The 23,477-nt window shown below is 32.3% G+C and overlaps 2 protein-coding genes across 9 annotated transcripts in view; both read left to right on the top strand.

The window, feature by feature from the left end:
• LOC148272496 (sodium/potassium-transporting ATPase subunit alpha) overlaps nucleotides 1-2,211 on the top strand; it is a 65,158-nt gene extending 62,947 nt beyond the window's left edge. For all 8 annotated transcript variants that reach the window (XM_088239974.1, XM_088239975.1, XM_088239973.1 and 5 more), the window contains one exon: nucleotides 180-2,211. In XM_088239974.1, coding sequence (XP_088096100.1) covers nucleotides 180-300 — 121 coding nt within the window. In that variant the 3' untranslated portion in view covers nucleotides 301-2,211. The remainder of the gene's footprint in view (nucleotides 1-179) is intronic.
• An 8,190-nt stretch (nucleotides 2,212-10,401) lies between these two features.
• Nucleotides 10,402-22,385, top strand: LOC148272495 (synaptotagmin-16-like; the record flags this gene model as incomplete). Its single annotated transcript, XM_088239966.1, has 6 exons — nucleotides 10,402-10,773; nucleotides 14,798-14,968; nucleotides 16,292-16,365; nucleotides 17,186-17,410; nucleotides 20,216-20,377; nucleotides 22,277-22,385. Coding segments are annotated over exons 1-6 (775 nt in total), but the record flags the coding sequence as incomplete, so codon positions are not given.
• Between the last annotated feature and the right edge of the window lie 1,092 nt (nucleotides 22,386-23,477).

Genomic DNA, 23,477 nt, shown 5'->3' with positions numbered 1-23,477 from the left:
ACGTACACAGTTTTTTACATCTTTTCCATTAACAAATAACACGAGGTATTTAATTATTAGAATTCTGAAGATATTCCAATAATAATACTCTGGAATGTTATATTATTAATGAATGAATTCGCAGACTGCACATTTACAACTTATATTCGCTTACAAAATAACATTGTTTTTGCCGACAGGTTTGTGTGGTGGTTGCCCGCCCTCCCCTTCATGCTGTCCATCTTCATCTACGACGAGACGCGTCGCTTCTACCTGCGCCGCAACCCGGGAGGATGGTTGGAGCAGGAGACGTACTACTAAATTAGGACTTTAGCGCAAGAGGATGTGTGACTGTGTTTCCTATGATTGTTTCCGTGTTCGCGAATATGACCCTTATTAGTTTCATCCGACTCACCTAGAAGCGATTATGTTTTTACTAATTTTGTATTGTCGTCGTTGACATTTGTAATTTGTACGTGTTGTTTTGTTACTCGATCAGAGCGGCCGACCACTGCCGCCCTGACCAAAATTACTACCCGACATTTTGTACCTTTTAATTTTGGGTAGCCATTTTGGATCCAACTATTTTGTTACAACTACTCATTTATACTTTTAGTATCATTTTTTTCAAAATATCGATTTGTAATAAAAGTGACGTTTTTTTAAAAGTATAAATGTTGACGCACTGTTATTTTTATACTCATAAGGCGTCGTAAGCTACGTACATTAGCGTACATTATACACCTTATCGGAGCAAATTAGTTTAACTAGTTTGTTGTATTTTCATTATTTATTAACTATTTATACTTCCGTCTTTTCAAAAAAACTCATTAAAAATGTATCTATGTAAACAATACATAAATATTTAGCAAATAATTGTAATATTTATTACGGAAGAGGTTTCTGATGGGATCATGAGAATAATTCCAATATGTTTGGGTTGTGTGGTTCACTCGTTCTGTCATTCTTCACTCAACCTCCGTATTTGTATACCTGACTAAATCAGATTTCGTTTAGCGTAAAATGTATTACTTTATATAAATATTGTGTACTTGAAATATTCTTCTCTCGGAGTGAACACCATTTTGCTATTGTCTAGTATTCGAAGGATGAAGATAGATGGATTCAGGATGTGCGGAAAACGCGGCGGGTTTCGTAGCTTTTGACGGCCTCGTTTTAAGAGGTCCAATCCTTTTGTATTCACTTTCATTTCAACACCTACTCGCAGATTCTGTAGTCACTGAAGACGGCATTACATTATAAATATTACGGATCGGATCAAGTAGGAACTGCGGGCATCGAGTCCGCGATGGAGTATCCTAAGAAGTTTATAATGGTATATATTTTTCTTATTCGAGATATACCCGTTTTGTTACAAATAATGAGGATTGTAATTAATTTGACGTCATTTCATTAAGAGTGTATAATATTGAGGCTCGACGGACCGGAAGCCGATAGAGTAAGGTGACGCTTGTAGTTGCTGCCGCGGACCCGCGCGGATCCACCGCCCCCCTCAGTTCCGTAGGCTTCATCCCCTAAACAGACCTAGGTTTTAGTCTCCGTAGTTTACACATTAGGAGTAGCTAAACGTAGGTGTAATTATTATTGAAAAATATAGGTTTATAATTACTTAGGAAAAATATATTATATATTTATTAATGTGTTGGAAATTCTGATTATCAAAATTACAACTGCAAACTTAATGTCTATAATTGCAGGAAATAGTTAGGCGACCTCGTTGTTTGGAGCTGTGTTGAAATTTATAAAATATTCCTCTATTTTACATCAGCGTGACTTCCAAGGTCCGATGTGCGAGTGTGAGCTCTAAGAAATGTATATCGAAATTGTTTTATAGTTAAAAGTAAACGTTTAAATCATGTTCAATGCGGGATCGAGTGTCATTGTAATAATTTTAACCTCTGACGAGAATCGTGTTCTCCGGAATGTTTGCTTCCACCTTTTGTATACATTGAGTAACTTGCGAGCGCCTGTTGCCCGGTTACGTACGACTTTGTTTTAGTTTCGCTATGTGTGGCTTTGTACAAATGTGGAGATGGGCGGGTGTACCGATACGCCTCTATCGACGCATGTAAATAGTGAACACTTGACTTGTGGTGTGTTCTCACTTTCACCTTTCAATAAATAGGCCACTCTTTGAACATTTCTTTTTAGTTGTAGGAAGAGAAGCTGTAACGAATTAAGTGTTGATATAAAAACAATTTTAAAAATTTACTTCTTGTTTCATTTCTGACTGATCCTGAAACATCCCTCCCTCTCCCGACAGTAGTGACCCACCGTGTTATAATTACAAATTCATCTAACCCAATGTGGAATTTAGAGGTGGTTAGATTCCCCTTTATATGGGTATACCCAGTCACTAGTAACTCGGAACATGCTCAAAGGATAGAGTAAAATGTAAACATGTCAAATTGATAAAAGCGGCGCATGACGCCTGGAGTTATGAATAAGTAATGACTTGTTGAAAATGATCAACCAGTATTTTCCTTCACAAGCCATAGGAGTGATGTATATAATAATTACAGTAAAACCCCTGTTTTACGTTTTTCAAGGGAGCAACAAAAAAAGGTGTCAAACTGAGGAAAACGCTAAAGTGAGGAAATGAAAAACTGCAGAAATATTGTATAAACTCTCATAATTGGGATTATTCATATTTACCTACGATTTAATTAAAAACATTTTATGCATTTTTTCAAACAATACTACAATGACTTTTTTTTATTGAAATAAAAATAAACATGTTTAAATAATTATATATAGGTTCGGATAATACTTCAGGAATATTTTTCATTTCAAAAACCGTTTTAAAGACATAGGTACTTAACCTTAAAAACACGAAAAAAATAATTTGATTTTCATAAAATGTATACAATGATTTTTTCCCTAAATATTGGGAAATTTTATTTATATGGTATAACTTTTTTTAGTATGGCACCACAGAATTTCAACTGTCGTTTACATCGCGGCAAAACTCTTTCACACTTTTATGATAACTGTTTAAACTATCTTATTTCCATATTATGTTTATAACTTCAAATAATATTTCTATTGCCAAATTTTTAACTTTTTGCATCGTAATTTATTGATGTAAAGACTTTATTCTTCCTAAACATGCGTCAACCGCATGTCACAACTTATTAAATGTCAAAATTAGACACTTAAACAAAATGGTCAATTACACTCAACCTACTTTGAATTTAGTTTAAGACAACAATTCCTTGATTTTATTCACCATTTTGGGCAAACTCGGCGGCGCGCGGCTCGGCGTCTTTTGACAGATCAAATGAGTTTTTAATAATTTTCAACGTAAAACCGGGGTGTGAAAAACGTAAAAAAACATTAATTGGGGGAATATTTGGATGAGAAAGTATGGAAAAAAATGGGACCTAAACATTTCGGCGTAAAAAGCGGGAAAATGTTAAATTGAGGAATGTAAAAACGAGGTTTTACTGTATAGTATGATGTTTTACTGGCATGTTTAAACATTTTGGATTTAATTTGCTCTCTAGAAAAACTAAGATCATTATTTACAAAGCTCTTCTTAGACTGGTCATTTCATATGGTGCCGAATGCTGGGTTAGACCAAAAGAGATGAAAATATGTTATTAGTATTTAAATAAATATATTAAGGAAGATATTTAGAGCGGTAAAACAAAATGGAGTGTGGAGGAAATGGTTTAATTTTTTATTATGAATTAGAGATACTGTATGGCGAACCCAACATTAAACAATTCATAAAAATAAAGAGATGACAATGGTTGGGTCATGTCCACAGAATGAATGATGATCGTATCCCCAGCAAAATTCTTAATACCACTTCGGAAGGCAGACTAAAATTAAGATGGCTGGATTATGTGGAAAGTGACATGGGTGAAATTGGCCTGACGAACAGGAGGAGAGCCGCATGTTGCAGGGAGGAATGGAGACCGATTCTGAAGGTGGCCAGGGCCCACAATGGGCCATAGCACCAATAATAATGATGATGAATTGAAAAAAGGTTTGTGTTTTAATGGAAATGATAGTTCAGGAAAATGATAAAAAAAACATCTTCAATTTTAATCTAGAAAGTAAAATTTGTTGCAACAGAGAGGGAAAACATTTCTGAGAAGAGCAGATGAAGTTCTTCTTTTAATTTAAAGAAAAAAGTGTTATTTTTCTGATAATATAAATATCATTTAAATAGAACTCTTAGCTCCAAAACTACTTTGTTTCTAAAGTTTTTTGCTTGTCAGAACTGACTAATTAAAATTTTATATTAAATAATTATATTTTTCCACAGCCAATAATTATAAGTTAAATAAAATAAATATAAAACAACTTTGTATTTAACCCCTTTTTTCTACTGACCGGTTTCAAGGCTACACAAGCTTCTTTATCAAGATATAATTAACTAATGAATCTTATCCTATTTTATTTTAACAGTCTACTAAATGTTAAATCGAAACATGTGGAGCAAATAAGTCAAGTCTTTTTGTCATGTTGTTCTTGTAAAGATGGAAAAGGAGTGAAGTGAAATGGATACGACCTTTAAAACTAGACAGGAGTGGACAAGAGAAAAGATAGTTTATTTGGTTATTTATAATTTTTTTCTTATTAATTTAGCTTTTTTAATTTCTAATATTCCCAAGTTATCTAATTTTAAAATATTATTTTTAACATGAAGAACTTTTAATCCAGTATCTTCATTAAAATTATAATTATTTTCTATTAGATGGTTCCCAAATTCAGAAAATTTATTATTATTTAGGCACCTTAAGTGTTCTTTTACTGATTGATTGATTTGGTGTTTATTTTGTAGAACTCCATATTTAAACTTATAATTAGAAATCAAACACTGATTTGAGTCTACTGAACACTTTATTTTATTTTTACAAATATAAACATATAAAAATAAAAATAAAAACTTCGTGACAATTGTTTCACCTTATTAAGGCATTTTCAAACGAATGTCGTTCGTTTGAAAATAAAGTGTTCAGTAGACTCAAATCAGTGTTTGATTTCTAATTATATGTTCTTTTACTCATCACTTCTTTTAGTTTTTCCAATGTCGATTGAATCACAATCATCACAATGCATTTGGCATACACCATTGTTATTATATTTAAGGGCTTTATCTTTGTGATTTTTTAACAAAGTTCCTATATTATGAAGAATGCAGGTTCGATGTTTGATGGTAGGAAATTAGATAATTGTTTAGAAAAATTGTCATTTATAAAAAAATCGAGAGATATAAAAAAAAAATAGGTTTTCAATATATTACTAAATGTAACCCATGATTTAAAATATTTATAGGTACCAATATAAAATAAATTAATTGACAATTAAAATAATTTAAATGAAGTTTTTGTTTTTTTTTTCAGTGATTAAATGCTCATAAGCTCATAAATTGGCATTGGGTGTGGTGCTTAGCCAGTTATATTTGTATACAATAATAAAGTAAGATTTATTATTATTTTTAGAAATATAAGAAGCTGACAAAATGGATTAAAAGTGGAAAAAAACTAAACACAAACAATATAATATGGATAGGTAAAACAACTTGAGTGTTTTAACAGATATGGAGAACTTTGTTGAGAAGTCTAGGCATTGACGGAGCTCAGGACCTGTCACTGATTGATTTAAGTGTCCACTTTAGACAATTTAGACATACATTTTTATGAAATTCTTTCATGCATTGTTTTTTATGGAAATAAAGAGCTGAATCTAATATTTGCGAAATTATGGCCCAAGTCAATGCTCCCCCACATTAGAAGCCCATTCGAATATATCGCATCTTTAGAACGAAAACGACTTAACTCAAAAAACCTTAAAATAAGTTAAGATCATAAATCGACTTCAATGAACATTATTCATCTTTCTGCATTAAAAAAATGCAACATTCGGGTGGGAATAGGACAAAACCGTTACATCGGTCTCTTTATTACTAAAAAAACTTAGGTTCCGTGTCAGTACGGAAGCGACACTATTAGTGTTGTGTTTATATTGCTGTGTGAAGGACGCAATGCAGAAAAACATATAGTGACGGAAAGCCGGTTGAGTCGATTTTATTCCGATACAAATGCCAACTTTACATTATTTTTTAAAATACATATTAAAACGACCAATTGTGATTTTTTCGTTCCGACTTACCGGTAATCTTAGTGACTGAAATAAGGTAAATAACTCAAATTAATCTATGTCATTTAGTGAATAAATAAAAACATGTGTTTGGTGACTTGATCTGACATAGCAAAAATTATGTCATTACCTTATTTATTAAACTGCATTTGTTTTTTTTTTCAATCTAATAATGACCCATTAAATAAATGTCTTGTTTAAACTTAAAATAGTTTATTTTTATTACGCTTTTTTTCATAGATTCATAGCTGAATGCCTTCGGTATAATTTTTAACTCAAAATTTGGTGCTTACTTCGAAAAATACGAAACAATCGCCGAAAGAACACGAAGGCGTCACAATTTACATTCTTCGTTTGCAGTTTCCCAAAAAGTTGATTTTTTTGAGTTAATCGTTTTCGTCCTAAAGGTGAGATATTATTTCGATAGTCCCTATTAACAATGTCGGTTCTGCAAAATGACTACTTTTTGATAGAGCAGTTCAAAGTAAGTTTTACCAACACTGTTGCATGGACAAAGTTATTACTACCGACAATATTAACCTAGAAACTTACTAAATAACATGATTTTCAATCAAATAAATTATAGTATACCATGTAACTTTTTATTGTGATTATAAATAAGTGAAAATTGTCATTTTTTTTCCCCCTATTAATAGGGACCATCGATTTATTTTATTCACCTGTTTTATAATGCAGTTGGACCGCTTAACATTATGCTAGTGTATTGCCTATAAATAGGCGCACTTAACGGAAATTATTTCAGGATCAAATAATGACCTTTAATTTTCAAATATACCTACATAATTTAATTTTTTCTGATGTCACAATATTTTTTATAAATTTCTTTACATTTTTTGGCAGAAACTCACAACTAAATAAAAAAAGAATGCAAAACTTTATTTCATTCATAACCATGTTGAATATACGAGCATATATATGTAGGTCAGTGGTCAGCAAACCACGGCTCGCGAGCCACTCGAGTGTGGCTCACATCAAGGGCGGATACAAGGCCGGTTACCTTTGCGGTTTGCATTGAATTTCGAGGCTACGTGTGATGATCTCGCGTTATCCTGCTGACCGTTGTCGACCGTACGAATGCGGAACATTGTAACATTTTATATTATGGCAACGTTTGATTTGAGAGATGTTTTGGGAACTATCCAAGGGCCACTTAATCAAATTCGGCAATCGCCTACCACACTAAACGGTATCTGTCATGAATGGTGTCAAAGGTGTAATCTCGGGTTCTTCTCTCGTAATTTTGGCTTAATCTTTGATTTTCGGACATAGTAAACCAGTATTTCTTATGTATCAACTTTCGCTGCCTCCACCTATCATGGAATCACTTCTCTACAATACCGCAGAGTGTGTGCGGACCAACGACTGCTTCACAAAATTATCACAGGAATAGTTCACTGTGCAGAATTACTTAGTTTAATAACAATACACGTGCCAGCCAGGATTTGTAGACGGTACAATCTGTTTCATGTACCAATTAGTAAAACATCGTATGTTAAAAATTATTTTTTTTGTAGAATTTTTTCAGTGTACAATACAAAACTTAAAGACATGGACTACACAAACATCACTCAGTCAGATTAAAAATTTACACTAAAAATGCATTATGTAACTTAGTAGACATTATAATAATAAATATGTAGGTACATCTCCCTTCCCCTCCTGATCCTCTCTTCGTGCATCCTTGTCCTAATCCCGCCCAATTTACAATTACTTACTGTTCTTAAAAAATTGATATTTTCTTTGATTATTAAAAAATATATACATAAAAATAACATTTTTATCTGTATAAACTTATATGTATTTGTATAATATGTAATATATTTTCTTTAATAACTTTGTGGAAATCTGCTATTGGTTCTGAGTTTATACACTACATCTGCTTGTTTACTTTAAATATGTATGCAGAACTGTTGGTTTTCTAAATAAAATAAAATAATGAATGCCAAGATACTGGATATGGAAATTACAAGCCCACGTACAGCCTAAAAATCCGTCTGTAGAGCAAACCACCCAACCTCCGATCAAGGACCAGAGACGTATTTCAGGACATCCGTTTGTACATTAATACCCCATTGGATCAAATTGTGAATGACTTGCGGAATCATCTACCAGGGCCCCGATTACAATGGGAAGTTAACACTTATCTTCAATTTTATCTACAAAGTAAAATTAAGTTTTCTGCATGAAAAGCAGAATATGAATACATTTTTTTATTCGAAATATGTTTAATTATAGGTCACCGACGAAGATATTTTAAATGTTCATGCAAATATACTCATTTTCGTGCGCAAATATCGGTTTTTCTTCATAGACAGTCGAAGATATTTGTAATCGGGGTCCAGAGCTGCTATTCCAAATGCTCTCGCGGCCGTATACAAAGCTTTTATAGCGCGAATTCACATACTAAATACAATGTTTAATTTTTTTTTGTATAAAAGTCTCGGGTTATTGTTAAAAGTCTCGCGTTATTGTGCCTGCCTATGCCTCTAACTTTACATTTTTCTAATTTTTTAAAACATGGAAGAGGGCTCCTCCAAATATGAAATCCTGGATCCGCCGTTGGCTCACACAGCGAACGTTTCGCATTTGGTTCGATTTATTTCGTCTACGAGTCCTAAAGTAGAACTTCTAGGACTACTGCCTTTGGGATAATTGAGGTATATTGCAAATGCTGTCATTAAATGCACAGAGAAGCATCATATTAAACTCGATAAATTTGTTTCTATTTCAACATATGGGGCGGGGCTAAAAGTATGACCGAAGTGATAAAAGTTTTGTTTCTGTTTTCAAGGAAAAATTAATCGAGAGAGGGAAAACATTTTCGAGAAGGGAATATGGAAGTCTAGGCATTTACAGGGCTTATGACCTGTCATTATATGGTTTAAGTGGCCACTTTACACACTGTGTAACATTCACCATTCTGCCCATGTTTGATCATCCACATTCATCCACATCCACATTTCCTCAACTCTTCCGTCTGTTGACTTTTGTGAAGCAAAAGAGCTGAAACCTTTATCACGTGGGCGAGATTCATCCGGCTGAACCAACTCACCTACCAGGCAACGCTTGAAAACAATTTTCCGATTTTTATACTTCTTTTTTTACCAGGTAGTTAATTCAACAATGTTTGAGTATGTCCAAGTTAAGTTAAGTTGAGTTTAAGTTAAGTTGAAGTTAAGTATTTTTAATTATTCAATATCAATACATAGATGGCGCTCCAACACGCTAGTGAATGGTTTTTCATTTAATAAGATATATACAAGAATCAAAATGTTACCTGTGTCGATATTCGCTAATAAGCGGAATGGGGAATGTTGTAAAACGTAAAGTGGCCACTCAACCCAGCCAATGACAGGTCATAAGCCCTGTAAACGCTCGAATATCGATAATCCTGAATTTGAAAAAAATCTACCTCATCTCTGTAGGAATATTGATAAAAAAATAAAAATAAAGAAAACATAGATAAACTAACTGTATTACAAAATAAAGCCTTCAGAATCATTTTGAAAAAAAAACAGATGGTAAAGTCGATGGTAAATGAAATGAAATTTTTAACATATAAACAAAGAATATTTTACAATACAATGATATTTGTTCATAAAATTATAAACTCTAATAAAAAAACAGAATTTTGGAAAAAATTGATCGGAACCAGCATGAACACGATCACAATACTAGAGAAAAGAACAAAATTAGACTTCCATTTAGGAAAAAGGCAAAGTCACAAAATTCAATTTTATTTAAAGCAATTAAAAAGTATTACGAAATGGAAAAAAATATTTATGAAAAAAAAAAAATATCAAAATTTAAAATAATGGTCAAGACATATGTGATAAACAATTTATAAATTAAATATATTTGCAATGTTATTATTAACACATAACAATATGTATGATATGTGTGCCCTACTTTAAGATTTAAATAAAATAAAATAAATACGATTCTTCGAAGACGTTATTTTCCTACTCTTGTCTTTACAATGAATCATTCACAGCATTTCAAATATCCGCCGGCGATATAATAAGCTTAGGTAACTCAATTGAATTCCTTGAAATGAACAAAGCTTACGGTTATGATCGCGTGCTTAGAAAAGCAACATTCTGATTAATAAATTCTTAGAAGATGATTCACGATGTTTAATATTCCTCCAATTTTTTTGTTTTTTTTTGTAGCGTATGTTTGTACGTGACGTGAAAATTCTGCGGAGTTGCGCGCAGACTCCAAAATCAACTCTCCCTTTGTCGCCCGTCATGTACATAATTCCTCCTAGTATTGATAACATCTCCCATTGTGTCAGAAACACTTCCATCTCCTTAATTACCTGATAATTCTGCTATCCACAAAGAAAATTAGTGAAGATCTACATTTGTTTTCTTAAGTAAATGATACAAAATATACTATTTGCTTAGTTTATCGATCGACATTCATTTACATGTGGACTCTGCCATTCACCTGGAATTTTCCCTACTACGTTTCTTTCGTGTTTGATGTGAATCTACTTTTATAATAATTTGATTGTATGCACATTGTTTTAAGTGTATTAGCTAATTTAAAGTGTTTATTGGAATACAATTTTAAACTAAAAGTATCCCTAAAAAGTAAACATGGTGATCTCAGGAGCGGAAAATTCTAGCAACGGTATGTTCTAATTATTTATTAAACAACTTATATTCGACTCTTCCCTTTTCTTTTCAGATAAATTACCATAATAATTAAACATTCATACAACTTTATAGTTGAAATTAATATATAATTTATATTTTTTTTATTAATAAATATAAAAATGACCCCGATTTACGTTCAAAACCATTATTTTACGTTTTAATGAAAGGTATTTTTATTGCAACCATTATGGTTTAAAACTATATATTTTTAATGCGTGTTTATAAGATTAATCACTTAAAATGAGATACGTCTTAAACGAAGAACCACATATGTCATATTTTTGTTTAATTGATACGATACAATTTTGTAATACTACCTATACCAATTTTCCAAAGTTTAATTCATTTTTTTTAGATAACCGAATGTTAATTTTAACCTACGCATAATTTAAACGTGTTAATGTCATTTGTTTTATAATTTTTACTTATAATGTTAATAGTACTCTCTACGCTCTACAGAATAGTAATTTTCTTTTGTGTGATACGCACAATAATCTTAATATTTTTTGATCTATTGTATCTACTCGCACATTATCTTGAACGTATCTCTCTTTGTTTTGCGACCTTCAAACCGATAGGTCATTGAAGAGGGTTTAAGTATTTATTTACATAAAAAACATAATGTACTTAGTTTCAGTAGGTACTCAATGAAATATATATAGTATTCAGAAGATATAGCATAAAAATGCGTAAGACAAAATAAGTTATTAGTGTGGAAGTATCGACAGCGTTCATTGTTTGAAATTTTCTTTCGAATGTATTTTGATGTTATTGGATCTAATGTGGCTTATTATTGTTGCAAAATTCTTCAAATAGCAGTAATTGAAATAATATGCGTTTGAAAACGATTTCAAATCACATACATTTTTAAAGAAGCGTCATTTACGCGTTTTGCACCATCTGTTGATCCATCCAAGTTTTTTTCAATTTTTTTCTAATAACTTGTTTTTATGCGTAATAAGAAAAAAAACAATTTCATGTTCGTTTTATTGTTGTAATATCGTAAATCCAACAATTAATTAATTGAAAAATATAAACCCCAGATGATAAAATCAACGTGGACGCTTCCATCTCGTGTGTGAGGCCTCAGGTTCGGTTCTGACCGGGTTTTTTTTGCTTTTAATGGATGGATAAACGATTCACATACCCAGGACAACTCATGCCTAAGAACATGTTCTTACTCACCAGGAAATTCGTGCTGCATCGAAGCATAAGATTTGATTTATGAATATATTCAATTTAATTTAATTTTGCGACGTAATATTGTTACGTATGTAAATTGACTTAAAAGCAAAATTAATAATTAATTAAGTAATCCATTTTCAATATGTTTAACTTTCCTCACTGCATGTAGTACCAATCTAGTACAAAATAGTAAATATATTATTTAGATTTTTTTTTATTCAGATAAATAAAAATACATTTTTTACATTAATGAAATACATATATTTACATTAACGTTTCCCATTACGTAAAAGAAATAAACAATTCTTGTGTACATAATGGGGAGTGACGTCTTACAATAGTTTATTTTATTTTAATTAATAATATTTTTAGGATAACATATATAAAATACAAAAAAATATATAAGCGACGTTATGTATAAAGAAGAATTATAAATGTAACTTTTCACTTCTTTCTTATATATATTGTGTTACTGACTGTACTTTTTATTATCTTTGTTCATTTCATGAAAGAAAAATATTCACAATATTATTAAATATTATACATATATATATATATATATATATATTATATAATGATGTTGTACAGTAAATATGAAATAAAATATCGTTTAATTTTTTTGTAATAATTTAGTTCTTTTGAGTTATTGTTGTGTTGTTTATAATTTTTTTAAATTTTTATTTTATCAAAAAAGTTTATAATTTTATGAACATTATAATTTTATGTTAAACGTTTCTACCTCTCTAATGGAGAAAGATGCTCGTGTTGAGAGAGGGAGTTTGAGTTAGAGCTCGTTGTTCGCACTCTTTGTCGACTCTGATGATGGACGCTAGAAAGTGATCTGAAACGTCATCAAAAAGTGCAAACGACACGACATAATGCCCCAGAAAAATAAAATTCGAATCTAAACGGCCGCGACCGTGATAATCTACCTACAAAAATATTTTTTGTTAAGGGTCTTACCTTTTACCATAGAATTAAGAATAGTCCAGAAACCGCATACTCAGTACCCACATCGAACAGAAGGCGACTTAACTACTCTTAAAGGAGTAGTTTTACGTTTTGACCCATTAGTTTCTTTTTAGACTCCGCTCACTACTCAACTTCCGATTTGAATTCAACTATACCATGTTGTGTCGTTTTAAAGTATAGAAATACTGCTGAGATCTTAAAGAAAAAGGATGGGATTACATTTCTTGTGTAAGTAGCAAATGCATTAATTTAAAATTGGAATTGTTTTTCCATCTGTCAGATCGTCAAAGAAAACAAAATGGACATTTTGTTAGTGTTGTCAGGGTAGTCAAATCTTTTACGATACTTTGCTCATCTCATGAGAGAACGAATGAAAATTGGACCTCTCGGATTAAACAACGCCGTGATGGAAATTTGACCGACATTATCTTTAAAACATGAAATATTATTTAACATGACTTAAAAATATCAATTTAATGTAAAATAACATTTGTTTTCTTTTTTAAGTTCAAAGTCCATTAATTAAATTACTCTTATTAAATGACCCTTTACTTATCTACTGTGTTGTGTCAATCAATATTTCCGCGTGCACAATAAAATTTAAGAGAAATTAACAGATTCTTTTTTTTAAACTTTATATTTGTATTTTGATTATATTTTTTCCCATCGTGCAACATTACGCGGCGACATTATGAATGTGCGCGGCGAAAGTGGGGCATAGTGGGGGCATTTTTGGACACAGTCCGATTTATTCAAATATGATTCTACGCTCCTTCTTGACCATTCTTAATTCTATGAGTCTTACTTATAAACCTGGTATAAAGTTACGCCTGGTTCCGGCTGCGGATGGTTTTCCCATCTGTATTCTACCACTATGCCTCAGTGGCGAGCAGTGATTTTCTAAATAGGTAATCTACAAAAAATTATGATTAATTTGTACCTACATATAGGTAAATACAAGTAATATGCAAATGGCTATTTTTCTGTGGTTCTGTGAACACCATCTCTCTGCTTAAGCTGAACAGTAAATGATTACCAATAACCTTACAAATCAACTCAAACAGCAATATTAATAACTTCGCGGTATACGAATGTAGCTATATTCTACACTATTTTAATACCACATGACATTCAATAGATATTATTTTCTTTGTGATAGAAATGTCAACACGAAGCACCGCGCCGAGTTCTTCTAGTAATGAATAATGCCAAAAGGGGCCACGTTGAGCGCCACAGGTCATATGTCAACTGTATAATAATAAAGTAAAATAAGCCTTAGGAAATCATGTTTGAAATACTATTTTTCAAATAGACAATCTTCAAATAATATCTGTGATCTGCAAGCTTACTCACGAAGGAAAAACACCAACTGGGTTTAAAGGATTTAAATACAGTGTACATATTTGTATGTAGAGATAATCTGAAGTAATCTGCTAGTTTCTTCGTTCACTGGGAACGGGCTGGGCGCTAGGCCCCGATATTTATATTTATTTTTGGAGGAATATATAAACGGTGACGGTAATTTATAAAAAAATGACATTTATTTTATTTATTTTCCCATAAATATAACAACTGTAGAATATTATTACCGATGGTCAAATACAATGGTAAGCTGCGCGTAATCGCTTATATGGACAATTCGCCCCTGCTATGCCTAGGCCCTTATATTAAGTTTATGAGCAAGGCCCCTTACTATGCTAAATATTTAATCTGATATTTTAGTAATTTAAAATGTTAACAGAAAACTAATTGAACCAGTGCAACGATTGGATCCGCCTATCTCTACGTTATATACATAGCCCTACGTTTCATAGTGTAGGTAACTTTTCCTTTTTTTTCAGTGGACTTCACATCCTACCTGAGTCTGGTGTTGGCTCTGGGAGGAGTTGTGCTATTCGCTTTTCTCTTTATCAATCGAAAGCACTTTTTGCGAGCGGCTCCAACTGCAGCCATATGTGATGAAGTCTTACACTCCACTAAAATACAACCAGCTAGCAGACCAAGAGGAATTGGTAAGCTTGGAGGCAACAAATTTTTAAACTATTGGAAATAGCTATTTTACATAGGTAGGTACATTTTTTACAAGATGGTTTCATTGTTCTTTTTGTGGAGCATATTTTTTTTTATTATTTATAATATTTTCCCTTTATTGGGACCATTTTCCAACACATTATAACACTTGCCTAAGACAAGTTACATGCATTTACAAATTGTTAATAAATATAAAAACAACAAAAACAAAAAGGACAAAGAACAATAAAATGTGCTCAGACAAATAATGCGAATATAGAAGAAAAACGTAAAATTAACGATATTTACAATAATTAACACATAACTTAACGAAGAAAAATTTAGCATTAATTGAAATAAGCACTACAAGAAAAAACTCACCAAAAATTTGATAGTGTCTATTTAACAGAAAAGAGATACTTATGCTTAAATAAGTGTTACCAATTACTTACCAATCCACAATTCGACACTACGCTAACTTAACTCACCAAAACGATAGAACAGAACTCAGCACAATAGACGAGCACAGTGTAATCCTACCTTAACTCACCACAATGACTGACCAGGGCTGGTATTCCGAACGCGTTTACGGCGCGCTATAATGCGTATTTAGTACGTAAAAACGCGCTATATCGCGCTATAATTTCGTTTAGAATACCAGCCCAGACCTCAACACAATAGACGAGAACAGTGTGATCCTACCTTAACTCGCGATAACGACAGACCAGACCTCAACATTGTAATCCTACCTTAACTCGTCATAACGACAGAACAGAACTTAACACAATAGACGAGCACAGTGTAATCCTACATTAACTCACCATAACGACAGACCTTGACCTCAACACAATAAACGAGAACAGTGTAATCCTACCTTAACTCGCGATAACGACAGACCAGACCTCAATACAATAGTTGTTATTCAATCGTATCGCCTCGGATGTCGATATATTTCATGATAGTGTGATTTCTCTTAGGAAGGCAATTTCCAAATTATAATATGTATGTCCATTTTACATGACTTTTTCTCTTTCCTATTTAATAAATCTGATTAATGTATTGAGAACGAATTGGATACTATGTAATACTCTAAATGTAACTAAAAAATAAATAAATGAAATGAAAAATCTCTTCTCAAAAATATTTTCCCTCTATGGAAGGGAGAAAGTCCAGCCTGTCAACAAACATGTGGATTTACTCAAAACACTGTTGATTAAAATATCTACATACCTACAAACATAAATTAGTAGATGGCGAGTTAAGTCTTCCTACAAAATGGAGTTCACTAGACAGCAAAATAATCCCAGCAACCGGTCAATTTTCAGAGAGGGCCTTCTCTTTCGATGCTCCAGGAACTATCGAGGAAGCCGAAGATGATCATTTGCTGTTTTCATCCCAGGTAACGTCCATCTTAACATTTGCCGAGACAATTACCGATGTGAGATTATCCTGATAATATTATTTAATTGCTGTTTTTTTAGAATTATGTAGGTTATGCTTATTGAATAATACGCGATTAGATAAATAGCATGAGATTTATTTTCACTGAACTTACAAATGACAAGAATAATTCACAATCAAGAGCTTTAGAGATTAAAAATTGCATGTGCCTTCGGAGGCTGTCGGCGTGGAAAAAATAATGATCTCCTGCTTTTAAGGCTATAAAAAAATGGATTGTGGAGCTGGGTAGAAGTAAAATGGATTATCTCATTCGCCCAAACCAATATTGAATCAACTGCTCCACAAATGTGAAGTTTGTGTTATGTTTTTGTTCTTTTATTGTACGTTTTATAATATAAATAATATAGGTGCACATAAATTAAATAAAAACCTAAATAAGTAGTGTGTAAATCTGTCCGAACTTTTTGTTAAGTATCTCTGTATATTAGGTCTTCTTTGCTTATTCTTACAAGTAAAAATAATAAAAAAAAGTATATTGTTAAGTGTTCTCGAACGGGTAACCCTCCAGTAAGGTCATTTTATTTTTATTATGATTCTTTGTTTATAATGGAAAAAAAAGTTAATTAATGAATATCATTTCTGATAGTATTTTAGTATAAAACACCTTTTTAAATAAATATTTCATGTCAACCATGTCGGGAATCTAACCCGAAACCTCTGACCACTACACCACGAAGCCGACAGTACGAAGTAGTTAGTCGTGTGCCAATCTTTATTCCCGATAGGAATGTGGAACAGTATTTTTTATTTTATTTTAGCCAAACTCTCTGCACGGCTTCACCGACATCGAGCGCGGAGACAAGATAATGGCACCGGCCCGGCCGGAGTCTTCCTGCACCCACAACTCGCTGGAGTCCTCGCTGCGGGAGACGTGGGTGGACCCCGTCAGGGTCATATCTCCCGAGCACAGCGCGAGGATCCAGGCCTACCACCAGCTCGCCCTCAACCAGAGCAGCGCCGACAGCGACGCCACCAATCAGGACGTAAGGAAACAGAAAACTAAATTTGATATATATTTGTGTTTTAATCATAACTTTCCGGTGATAATTGTATTAATTTTAGTTACAGTGCTGTAGAATAACTTCTATTTATATAATATTACTAGCGGACCCGACAGACATTGTCCTACCCGAACGTTGGTTTGCCTGCTATTTATTACCTTAGAAAAGACATTCATTCATTAATAAGTTGGTACCAGATACTTATTTATGATTGGATTCCAAAACATAAAATTGTTAATATTCAAACATTGAATTAAAGTAGGTACCTAGGTAATTGTTTATAGTTGAATCCCAAAACATAAAATAAATATTTTTTTAAATATGGCATTCTTTTTGCAAACGTCAAAATCCGGTCTTCTCACCTACAGAGGGGTGTACTTATGTAGGAATACGATTTTAAAAAATGTATTGAATTTAATATTATCTTAGTATTATAAAAAATCCAGTAAACATAAATAAATGGGTAGAAATTATAAGGAATTAAAGGAAAGAATCTGATTGAGATCTATAAAAAACAAATGCTCTTTGTAAACATTTAAAAATAATATTTTTTCTAAACAAAAAACAACTTATTTTAATTATTTGTAAATGCATTCTCCTCAAATGTAACCCTGGTAGATCAATGAATAAAACGTTTTTGCTCCTTACTTCTTTTTTACATATTAGGTTGAAATATCTACGAACACGCACAGCGCAAAGATCTATATTTCTCTGAAAACCACACGTAAAATGGTTAAGCCGTTTAGGAGGAGTTCAGTGACATCACACGTACAGAGGAATTATATATATATATAAAGATATTAACGGTTTAATAAACCTTTTACAAAATTATAATAACAATGAATTAGGTAAGCAGGACAGCAAAAAAAAGTAAAAAAGTATTATTATTATGGATAACTTATACAGCGCCATTTTTGTAATATAATACCTCAAAGGCGCTTTATATAGTGATTCTATAGATAAATAAATTTAATTAAAGCTTTCAAATTTGTAATTTAATTAAAACAATTTATTTTGTTATCACATGCAACGGATTTGTTCAAATGATTTAGAAAATAAGTAGGTTTTAAGTTTTTCCGAAACATCACTTCACTTTCACAGCGTCGCACTTCTGCTGGGAGAGCATTCCATGCCATAGGGCTTGCGACCGCAAATGCGCGTTTACTGAATTTAGTACGCTGTTTGCGTAGAAGAATAATAACTTTTCCTCTCGCCGTAGACGTAGCTGATCTAAGCGTTAGACGTCTGTCAGCCAGTTCACCTGGAATGTATAGTTCCCTTAGATATTCCGGAGCAGAGTTGTGCAGTGATTTATACATAAGCCAACAGAGTTTGAATTATATTATTTGTAAACGTAGCTAGTGTAATTCTTCTCTACATGTAAACTATTCAGCAGACATTTGCGAATGTTCAGCATGAAATAAAATGAGTATTTAAACACTAGAAACTTGTCCAGCTTCCTAAGTATAACTTAAATATAATTTCTTAATTTCCTATCACACCACGTACAAGATCTTGGTTTGCGGAAAATAAGTCATGTTGTCAGGTGTCGCAATCCGGTGGTTAATTATTTTATATCGAGCACCGGATAAAAATTATTGTCTGCCATCCGAATTTAAACCACTGAACTTATATGTACTATTAGTATAAATCTTTGATTTGAGCCTTATAGATTAGTTTCTTTTAGAAAATCATGTGTGTGTTTCAAAAAGTTTTAGGCCATGATGCCTCGTGTCGTTTCTCGTTGTCTCAAAGTTTAGGGTTGAGGTGCGAAAGTTTAGGGGAGGTGCGAATGTGTCTTAGGTAGTTACAGTAGATCAAGTACCCCCCACGTAAAAGTGTAAGCCCTAACATTTAATCTTGCTCACAGTTAGGCCTTATAGGGCAAACACATCACCACTAGCCGGTTGGTAACTGTGACAGTGCGTACACGTGGTGCGTCCATTTATTTTTTGTGTCTAAATTACATACTAAATTTCATAGACAAGTTGTCTTTGTTTCGTGTCTAATTTACATGTAGCGTTTTCACGTGGCATTGATTTTACTGTAAACTACTTTTATTTTGGTAACATAAAAACATATCACTCCCATGAGTAAACTTAGCAATTTGTGTTTGTTTGGCTAGAAAATCAAAATGGCAGCGTAGAATACAGTGGATTAAATACTGTAGTACACAGTGAATCGTGATCCACTGTGTACCTAAGATATTAGAAGTATTTCTGATGCTATCCACATATCCACTTAAAACTAAATTAATACATATTTATCTACCGTTTTCTAGAATGAACCACTGTTGATTTATTTGTGATTCACTGCACTTGACTTAGAGTACACAGAGGATCATTTTTTATTTGAAAAAAAATACCGTTGTAACTTTTTATGTTGTTAGTAAATGTAAAAAAATACAATGCAGTCCGAAGACCCAATAATTAAGCTATAGTGATGCTAAATTTTAACATTCGTGCTCAAACCATTACAAAATTACAACCCTCAAAAAAAGGGTGATCCACTGTCGGCACCCTGACCCTACTGCCAAAAAAAATTTGATTTCTCGAAGGTTTGAAAAGTATTGATCTGTCAAAATTGTATATATTAAAAAAACGTATGTGACATGGCGTAAAGAAAAATGTAAATATCAAGTCAAAAATTAAATGCGTAAATTGTTTTTGTTATTTATCCATACAGTATATTATATAAATTTGCGCGGCTGATGCGTTTTGGAAAAGTCGTACATTTTCTTACGATGTGAGCATATGACTCCATTAAATGATGTTCATTTTTTGCCAGTGCATCGTTGTCCTGTCACACGAGACCCTCGCATCCCCGGGAAGCTGTGGTTCCCTAGAAGTAGCGTTTCTCTATGACGCTCCGATGAGGAAGATGACGGTTCACGTTCTGCAAGCGCGGGAAATGCCACTCAAAGTGTCCGGTCAACCAACACACACACAGGTTTGACCTACATTTATAATACACACCCGGACCCCCGTATCATATAAGTACCGAGTAAAAAAAGATAGATAAAAAATTTCATAGTAAGACAATTTATATGATCTAAACTAATTATTAAAAATAACAAAGCAAAACATAGACTAGAAAAGTAAATATATTATCAATAAATATTACCCAAAATTAAATTTCTACACCTATTTGTAACCAAACAAACGGCAGTGCGATTCAAGGAGAGCATTCAGGATCACACTGCAGATAATCTCCATTTATTCAGATTTAGTGAACGACTTTGCGATACAAATGATAGCGTGAATACTGTTAAGTAAATAACAGCATTTATCGATACTATTCCTGGCCGATTACCTTTCGTTCCCATCCTTCCTTTGACCCATCCTTATGGTACCTACCTAACCTCAAGATAGAAGAAATTCAAAATTAGAAGATTCGAATTTAGAACAAAAACCAAGCAACAGTTTTGACTTAACATAAAATCGGATAAAAGTGGTTGGAATCGTCGCGCGTCGAGGAAAACATTGTTACATTTAATAGTTCATTTTGTCATCCAGTACCATAGTTCTACATTATCTCTGCCAGTACCAGAAAGTGAAGAACATTCAGATCATATTAAAGGTAGGTATCCATTCCATATTCCTATCCTTTCTCAAATATTTCCCAACAACAAAATTGAATGAAATTCGATTTTCATTTACAGTCTGCCTTTTCGTTAACAAATACTGAATATGATCATTTTTTATGTAAAACATTTAAGTTTGTGAGTGAAAATTCTTGATGGAATATCATTGTAATTTATTATAGAAAATAAAAGACGAGTGATACTCTAATCCACAAATTTTAAATATTTAGTTATAGGTTTCATCGCTTTCGCGACATCTTCGAGACTGGTATCGTTATTAAGAAATTCAATGTATTTGTACAAAACAGAGGTAAGGATAGATAATTCAAAATTATATGAGAGTAAATTAAATTATTATTTTTTTGTCTTGAGGATCATTTACAAAATGTAATAGACAAGTTGTAATAACTTTAATAATGACTTTTCACCCTTTGTTTTTCAGAAATCATAATTGACAAAAATCATACTTACGAAGGATGGGGCAATTAAAAATAATATATATATATATATACAATACTTAAACTCATTAGAAATTAGCCTGAAATGTCGCGAAAGCGATGAAACCGGTCACTGTATATTCCAAATTTATGGATTAAAAAGTATAACTCATCTTTTATTTTCTATAAAAACAAATTATGTACCACATTTAAAAAATAAATAATTAAAAGCATGTTTTATTTTTGATTTACTGTGCGCAGAAAATTATTATGAAATATTTTTTTGTAGAAACCCTATGAAAATTTTGCAACATACTTGTTAATACGTCGGCTTCGTGGTGTAATGGTCAGCGCGTATGCCTACCATTTAAGCGGTCTCGGGTTCGATTCCCGACATGGTTAATATGAAATATTTATTTCAAAGTCTAAGAATATTTCGTAGTCCCTGGACTGGTACCTGACGCGTAAGACTGATCATCTTACCTTTATGTGACAAAAATATCAAGATACGCAGCGATTGGTACACCAATGCAGTGCCCTATGTACCATTAGGTGCGGAAAGGAAAAGATGATGATGTTAATACTGACCGATGAAAAGAGGCCCGTAGGTTCCGATCAGTATCAACCCGAGAGGTCCATTTTGTTGGCTAGTTAGATATTTTTAATGTAATAGAAAATCGCATGCTCAAAAGTAATAAAATATAATACGTACATTAGTTTAACTAAAAAAAATAATTAGGGTAATCGTGTAATTACTTTATCTCTACACTTAAACCTATTAAAGAGGACTTATTGTTAATGCGATTTGTTTGTTAATTATGTTTACAGGTGCGGCTGTTAATGTTGCCAAGTAAAAAACAGAAACATAAGACAAAAATTCGTATGGGAGAAAATCCTCAGTTCATGGAGAGTTTCCTGCTTCATCGTGTTAACCCAGGTAGGTACTGCTCTAAATTCTAAAATTTTTTTTATAGGGATTAAAAAGAAGGGATTGCCCTAATTATTGAATTATCGAATGCTTAAGTTGCATCTGGTTAAATGATTTTTTTATAAAGTCAACATGATACGAAAATCACTTAGTGTAAAAAAGACAAATTTCTAAACGCTTACAAATAAGGTGACAAACGCATTGTGCGCGTTTTACTGTACATATCGCTGCCTTAATTCAAAAGGGCCACAAATTAAGATTTGACTTATTTCACTAGAACCAATCAAAGTTTTTAACACGAGTTTTTCGTTTTTTTCAATCTTACTTTTTATATTTATGTTTTTAGTAACATTAGATGCGTTTTTTAAAGCTATATTTATCTAATTACGGAGTTTTGTGCTATCGCCTAGAAACATAAAACAGATGGCGGTTTTGTTCTAATGCCAAAAGGACTGTTGTATGATTTAGGTCAATTGTAATGCAAAATCCAAGGAAGTCTTTTTTTATAGAAAAATATAAATTGTTTTAATATCAATTTTAAACATAAATGTTACATTTGAAGCACTAACTATGATGTTATTCATTATAATAAAATAAATAAAACAACTTTGTTTTTAACCAAAATTAGTGGTTAAAAACAAAGTTGTTATGTTTTATTTTATTTTATGATTTTAATACAATTTTTGCAATAAAACGAAATTTCGGGGTTTTCGATTTGTGGCCCTTTTGAAGCAGTTACATTACGATCTTGGAAGCCTCCACCTTGAGATCTGCACATTGCAAAAACCAATTATAAGCTTTAGTTGACGGTTAATTACTATTTTTTTAATGTTTGTTTATAAAAGATTCACGTTATTTAGAATTTACATTAACTGCTTTCAGCCCTATCACTGTTAGTGCACCTCAATATATATAGTAAATTTGTCCGTCACCATCAATAGAATTTTCCTAATTTTGACGGTGATAAGGTATGTTAATTTATCAGCTTGTTAGTAAACCGGGAGAACCACATAATACGATCTTAAATGACAGGCCTTATCGAAAAAAAGAGACTAGGCACGGCGTTTATTAAACCACATAAAGTATTTCTAGAAAAATACA

Source organism: Micrasema longulum, unplaced genomic scaffold (assembly GCF_059751315.1).
Source record: "Micrasema longulum isolate JH-2025_06_02 unplaced genomic scaffold, ASM5975131v1 h1tg002321l, whole genome shotgun sequence".
Taxonomy (NCBI): Eukaryota; Metazoa; Arthropoda; class Insecta; order Trichoptera; family Brachycentridae; genus Micrasema; species Micrasema longulum.
The sequence above is the reverse complement of the archived record's forward strand: the minus strand, read 5'-3'. Positions and strand labels throughout refer to the sequence as shown.